The 7,153-nt window shown below is 41.6% G+C and overlaps 2 protein-coding genes across 2 annotated transcripts; both read right to left on the bottom strand.

Moving 5' to 3' along the window:
* Positions 1-4,000: 4,000 nt before the first annotated feature.
* On the bottom strand, positions 4,001-5,563 carry LOC146168205 (protein FAM200A-like). The gene has a single exon (XM_083386236.1). The coding sequence runs from the start codon at positions 5,561-5,563 to the stop codon at positions 4,001-4,003; it is 1,563 nt and encodes a 520-aa protein (XP_083242362.1).
* A 651-nt stretch (positions 5,564-6,214) lies between these two features.
* On the bottom strand, positions 6,215-6,598 carry LOC146168204 (uncharacterized). The gene has a single exon (XM_083386235.1). The coding sequence runs from the start codon at positions 6,596-6,598 to the stop codon at positions 6,215-6,217; it is 384 nt and encodes a 127-aa protein (XP_083242361.1).
* Between the last annotated feature and the right edge of the window lie 555 nt (positions 6,599-7,153).

Below are 7,153 nucleotides of genomic sequence, written 5' to 3'. Positions count from 1 at the left end.
AGGTCAAAATCAGGCCTAAACAGCACTTTAACTAACCCCAAACCCCACCCCTAAGTACATCACTAACTCCCCTAAAAGTTTCAACACTAACCCATTTTCTAACCCCACCCATTACCCACCAATAACCCCAAACAGGACAAAAAATCCGGTGCCGAAACAGCGGCGCCCTGACGGCGCCGGTCAGACTAGGGCGTCCAAACGTAGTCACCAAAACGGCCGATGCCAGACCGATGGCCCCCGATCGTCCCATACCCTCTACTTACAGGTTCGGGCGTTATTCTGGCCATTTAGGCCTTCTTTCGATGAATTTAGGCCTTATTCCGATGAACTTAGGTCTTATTCCGATGAAATTAGAACTTATTCCGATGAATTTAGGCCTTATTCCGTTGAATTTAGGCCTTATTCCGATGAATTTAGAACTTATTCCAAAGAATTTAGGCCTTATTCCGTTGAATTTAGGCCTTATTCCGTTGAATTTAGGCCTTATTCCGATGAATTTAGAACTAATTCTGATGAATTTAGGCGTTATTCCGACAGATTTAGGTCTTAGTCAGACGATTTTGATCGTATGCTGTACTGGATATTACTGCGTATTTGGCTTTATTATGTCGTTTGTCTTAATACTATGGTTTTATAGTTTTTTGGGCTTTATGTATTGTTGTTTTTTAGGTATATTGTGTGTTCCCTTTGGTGCAGAAGGAAAGATAATTACATACATTCGTAAGAATCAGATACTAATTTGTGACAGAGGCCAAAATATAACATTATTTGGGTTAGGATGCGGGTTTGGGTAGGTTTAAATAGTAATAGTTGGCCCACCCTCACCCAAATATTGTACTTCGCTTTAATAATTGTCTCAACGCTGTGCTAGGCCAGTGCCAAATACAGTTTTCATTAATGTTTGGTACATCTTATCACCTTCTTTTGTCCACTTTGCCTTGTATATAGCGTTGGCCAGCAAAAACAAGCTTAACTTTCCTGCACTTACATTCTGTGTGCCAGGTAAACTGAAGCACAATACAGTCAAAAACGTACTTAATCAGCAAACCTAACTCTAGTAATTCTTGTGTTATTTTCAATTTTAGGTTAATAAAAACGAACAAGCAGCAATAAATTGCTACCGCAAGGAGTAGCCTAAGCCGAAAAATTGGTTGTGCGTCAGAGGTTTACTGGAATATTACGTAATAATGCATATCAGTGCAGTTTGTACACTCAAGCTGGATTGAATTTCGCGCCATGTAATTACGACGCTGGAACGGATTACTTTTCAAGCCGGCTTGAACCTTAATCTAATCTGCCTGAGAAAGGTGCATAGAAACAGGCTTGTTGGCTCTACTTAAAGAGATTTAAACCAATGAGTGGGAAAATGGCGGATTTGTTTGTCGTCTGTCACACTGTGATGCATATGAAGACACAATGAAGTTTGAACATTGGAGGTCGTAGTTTCGTTTGTGCCTTAAACAGCTTCTGATTGGTACAGGATTAGCCACATTTTTTGCCTGCGATCGCCTAAAATAGTGCTGAACAGATTGGCATGGCTTCAACTCTGATTTAAGTTCAGGCTAGTCATATTTAGCAGCGGTCTAGAATCCTACCACAGCGAACATTATTTGGGTTAGGGTGCGGGTTAGCGTTCGAGTTTAAGTAGGTTAAGGTTAAGCAATATTGTTAAATATTTACAATATTACTTGATCCGCCCTCCACCAAACACTAACCCACACCCCAAGTATTGTGCTTTGCTTTAATGATTGTTTCAATGCTGTGGCAGGGGCGCCCGCAGAAAATTTTCCAGGGGGGGCAATCAGGGGCGTAACCAGAAAATCAAAAAAGGGTCCTGAAATTTCAACTTAGGGAATTCCCCCTTTTCCGCCTGATGTTAATGAATAATGACGTCATTAAAACAGTGACAGTATGACGTCATGGAATGGTGATTGCAAGAAGAGATAGAAAAAAAACAGAAACAGCCAAATACGTCCAGCAATAGCGACCACGTGCGTCGTCGACAATCCTGTCAGGCGTCAGCTGCGAAACTACAGTGTGCAATCGTTAACTTTAGGCAAAAAAACAAACCAAGACCTTAAAATATGTGTGTTTAATTGTGGTAGAATCATACATAATTCGACTATCAGCAGCGCAGTTTTCAAGTTCCATGAACGGAACTAGCGCTCAATTCTAAATTACAAGCAAGCCTTTCACCACGTGCAATACTAAACGAAGATCGTTTTTACCGGGTGTTATTATGTCACGATTGGCGCAACATCTGCGCCGAGCTGTGTAACAAGTCAGCTAAATTACAAGCTGTGGTTGAGGGGAAATGCACCCGATCCGTTAGAAATTAGTGCATTTTTAAGCAAAAAGGTCTACGACAATTAGGGCATCCAATGGCAGAAAAGTCTAGACTTTTAGACCTTGAGGTCCTGGCAATGCACTATTTTGGACCTTTAGGTAAACTCCCGGCGTAGATAAATTGAAAATATTCGTTGAAAATTCACAAAAGATTACAAAAAGTGTGAGATGGCATTAACAACACTTGACCCACCCTAACCCAAACGCTAACCCGAACCCTAACCCAAATAATGTGCGTTAATGTAATAATTATTTGAATGCATGTGAAAAATCCCAAACTCGGATGGGCATAAGATAGTTTCTCGTCTATGGTACCATAGGATTGTTACGTCACAAATTAAGGTATTGGAGCCTAAAGCGTTTATGCAATTATTAATTCAATGCACATTATTTGGGTTAGGGTGCTGGTTAGCGTTTGGGTTTAGGTAGGTCAAGTATTATTAAACTTAATCTTTTGAAGCACATTGTTAAGTTAAATTAGTGCATTGTCCGAGACCTCAAAGTCTAAAAGTCGGACTTTTTGATCCTTTGAATGCACTGATTGTCGTAGACCTTTTTGCTTAGAACTGCACTGATTTCTGACGGATTGCGTGAATTATATGTAAACGCAAAAGTTTTTTGTGCTTCGCGCGTATATTTGTAGCATCACAAGCAATAATTAATGTATAATTTCACATGTAATGGAATATTTATCGTATTGCGTAAATTTAAATGTGTTGTTATTTTTAGAGTTTTTGTCACTCTTGTCGTAACGGAAAATTTTTAGAAACTTTTTAAGCACACCGTTTCTAACCAAAACGTCCGACTGACTTAAATGACACATTTCCGCTGGGAAACAAAGCGGACATATTTCACTCGCTACAAGCTCGAGGCTGTATACATTAGGCAGTGTTTACTAAACATTAGATGTTAAATCCTAGTCTTACATTGGTGTAATTTCCGTAAAGTTAAGGCTTTTTTTTTATAACTGAAGCAAGCGGGTTAACTATGAGAGTCATTAAAGTCTTTTTGCCCGATGAATCTTCCCTACTTCTTCAATGGGATTGCAGAGTCTGATTACAAGTCCACACAGTTTTTATTGGCTGGAGCAAGTAACATTTTACAGCAGTCTATACTTCTCAAAATGTGCGGATGTTTCACCTGGCGATTACTCATATCGTTCGTTCAAATGAAATCTTGAATGACGGAAGCAGCTCAAAGCAAGGGAACTAGGTTGGCTTTTTAGCTTACCGGGTGTGATATTATCACTAAACGGCGCATTTAAAAATGGTATACAGCGCCAAAGCGCGTCACAGCAACACATCAGAAAATACCCAATACAATAAATTCCAAATTATCCACTAATTGTTTTTATGACGCTACATAACCATATAAGGAAAGAATTGTAGTTTCCGTGTTCAGGAGAGAGTTAGAAAAACACCGAATGGCTCCGCCCTGTATCACGTGTATGCCATGCAATATATTATAACAAATACCTATTGATTGCGTAATATACTGAAGTTGGTTAATTATTAGCCTCATTAAACTAATTTTGCCTCGTGAATTAACTTCACTTTGTTAAAGGTAAAGTCTTATTCAGATAGAATTGTTCATCTTCTGCTTCGTATTAAGCCTTAGCTCAAAAAAAACAGCCACTCGACTTTTTGCTTCTTGGTTACTGGACGTACTGGGCTATATGGATATAAGCTTTCGCATATACAAGTTTAAAGTTTGCATGAAAGAGAAAAGGCGACACAAAAAAGCGAAAATGACGCGAGAGATCATCATTCCCATAAAGCTGGCGCTGAGGGGTATCAAGAGGAATCTCGTTACCATCAAAGATTCGAAAAGCAGAGAGTACCTCAGGCTCAGGGAAACGTTCTTCGAGATTGCAGAGCAGTGCCTCACAGTATGTTTCTGTGGTGAATCGCAGCAGTTTAAAATCATCTTCAAGAAGTGTACTTTGAGATCTTGGTAAAATTTTTGAAATCATCTCCCAGTCAAGTTTTAGGCTGTTTAAAACCTGATCTGAATTGGCAATGCTCCTAATCTCTTTTTTGCATATTGAAAGTGCCGACTGCATGTGAGAAAAGTGAAAACTACCTTTTTGAAACAATAATGATAACTTGTTGAGAAGGACCAAAACAGCATTCGGCAAGTAAAGGGAGAAAAGAAAGCGTTTGGAGCAAATTAAATGAAGAATTCCAACTGCTGTGCAATCTTTCTTCTCGGTAGCAAAATATTGGAGCGTAGCGTGTACAGCAGGCAGTTCTGCTTTCATTGCGATTACAGCCTGACCAAGAGATAGCCAGCCAGTACGCCAGGCTTTAATTAATTTTCGCGCAGACGAATCAACATCAACAGTTTGCATTTCTTGTAGATTTGCGGTCTTGAGCGGCGAAATTGAAAAGTACTTCCACGTCTGGACTAAGCCACGTTCGCAACCCTGGATGTGTTGTAGCTCCTTTACCGTGTCCGTACATGCCAAGGCTAAGCGATGCGCATGGCAGTGCACTGTGTAGGTAATCGGATTTTGTGCAGTCAATTTCTGTGAGAGGGAATTTCGGCGGCCTATCATTGCAGCAGATCTATCGCATGCAATAGCGACATGTTTACCCACATCAAGACTGTAGTCAGCAGCGACCTCTTTCCAGAGTCGGAATAGGTTGGCAGCAGTTGCCCCGCGAGCGTCAATCCGACGGATATCCAAAAATGCAGTTGCCTGGCGTTCCTTTTTATTGACGTACTGAACAAATGTAATATATTGCTGCAAAGTAGCAATATCGGTTGTCTCGTCGACCATGGTAGCCCAGCATAGGCTTTGCTTGACATCAGCAACGATGCGATCAGTCAGATGGTCGGAGATGAGCAAAATAAACTCCGTCACTGCTGTTGAACTAATATGTCGCAGGTCACGAAGCCGGTCATTGTGACCAATGCGGTCAACCAGTGTTTGCAAGGAAGCAACTTTTCGATTCGCTACTTCCTCTTTCAGTACCCAGTAAATTAGGTGTACTCTCTCAGCCACTGTTTTGGTTTTATTTATTACACGATCTTGATACTTTGTGTGAAATAGCGAGACACGTTGGTTCTGTTCCAGTTTAACTGCTTGCTGGTGTTGCTCCGAGCTCAGATGCATATCCAGACGAGAGGGGCGCTGAGGTCTGGCGGGTACGCTGGTGTAAACATCAGCAAACTTGCCTCGGCCAGTGATAGCTACTGGATGCTTAGCAAACATATTATGCCTCCGTCAGCATGAAGGGTGAACACGTTCATTCGAGCATTATCAAAACCTTTCAGTTTAATCCACGATTGAAATATCTTGTTGGATGGTGCAGCTGGAACAGTCGTCGACGATGCAACAGGAAGAATCGACTGCTCTTGAATATTTTTAGCAGAATTGCGGTTATTCAGTAAAACACACAATCAGAACTTGTGGTGCTGTTGGCAGATGCGGTTTCGGGGGTTAGAGCAGCAGTACGTGTTTTCGGTTTACCAGAAAAGAACTGCTTTATACTAAGGCGACAACCAGTTTATTCAGCGATCAAAACGAAAAGGCAAACGAGCGGTGACAGCGGGCATAAAAAACGAGAGAAGAGAAAATAAGAAAAAGGTTCACTTCGTGTACACGTATGTGGGAAATTACAGGGCCGCTACATGACCCCCTCCCAGAAGTGAACCTATCAAAAACGATCAGGGGGGTGAATCACACGACCAGCGCGCGTTTGTACGAATGTTTGCTCCAATTCGTTGGGCAAAGCTGGTCCCCGATATATTCCGCTTTTTCGGGAAAACCTAAAAACCTTGTTTGGAACAAATCTCTAGATTTAGCTTTTCGACATGCAAAACAGGCTCTAGCCAATGCAACTCTTCTGCACCACCCGTTACCTCAGGCCCCGACTGCCCTCACCACGGATGCATCGGAATACAAAATCAGCATTTCGTCCATTAGTGCTGATGGCATTTTGTCGCCTAAAGGGGGCATCTGAAGGAGACGCTGCGCTCTCTGCGACTTTGTTTGAGTGAACATTTGGAGTAAACGCTCCTTCAGACTTGTGTATTTGTTGTCGTCCGGCGGATTGTCAAAAATGTCTATTAATCGGCCAGCAGTATCTTGGTCCAAAGCGGAGACCACGTGGTAGTACTTTGTGATGTCCGTTGTAATCTTTCGTAAGGCGAACTGCGCCTCGGTTTGCTGGAACCATACTTTCGGCTGAGCAGTCCAGAATGTCGGCAACTTGAGAGCGACTGCGTGTTGCGATTCTATGCTCATGCTTCCGTTAGCAAACGAACTTGCGGGGTCACCAATAAGGCGACAACCAGTTTATTCAGCGATCAAAACGAAAAGGCAAACGAGCGGTGACAGCGCGCATAAAAAACGAGAGAAGAGAAAATAAGAAAAAGGTTCACTTCGTGTACACGTATGTGGGAAATTACAGGGCCGCTACAATACTTCGATTGTTAGGTTTATCAATACCTATACAATGGTAAAGTTGGTCGGGATATTTACCATCACAATCAGGAATACAGCAATGTTTACTCATTTTCAACTAGTCTATGAAAGTAGGAACAAAAGTTACTTTGACCAAGGTAGTGAAATCTTGCTCATGGTTTACAAATACTGGACCAGTAAATAAAAGTCATTGTTAAAGGTAAGTAGGTCTACATGAACACATGTAGGAAATTTGTTCTTCGCAGATGACCAGTCTGTACTTCAAAGCACTTATCGCAAAAATCACCGAGATCTCCAGTGCACACAACTTGCCTAAAAAAATTTTGGGCATGCGTTTGCCACACCATACAGACTGGGCCAACGAAATCTCGTTAC

This window comes from Ascidiella aspersa, chromosome 1 (assembly GCF_963924565.1).
Source record: "Ascidiella aspersa chromosome 1, kaAscAspe10.2, whole genome shotgun sequence".
Lineage (NCBI taxonomy): Eukaryota > Metazoa > Chordata > Ascidiacea > Phlebobranchia > Ascidiidae > Ascidiella > Ascidiella aspersa.
The sequence above is the reverse complement of the archived record's forward strand: the minus strand, read 5'-3'. Positions and strand labels throughout refer to the sequence as shown.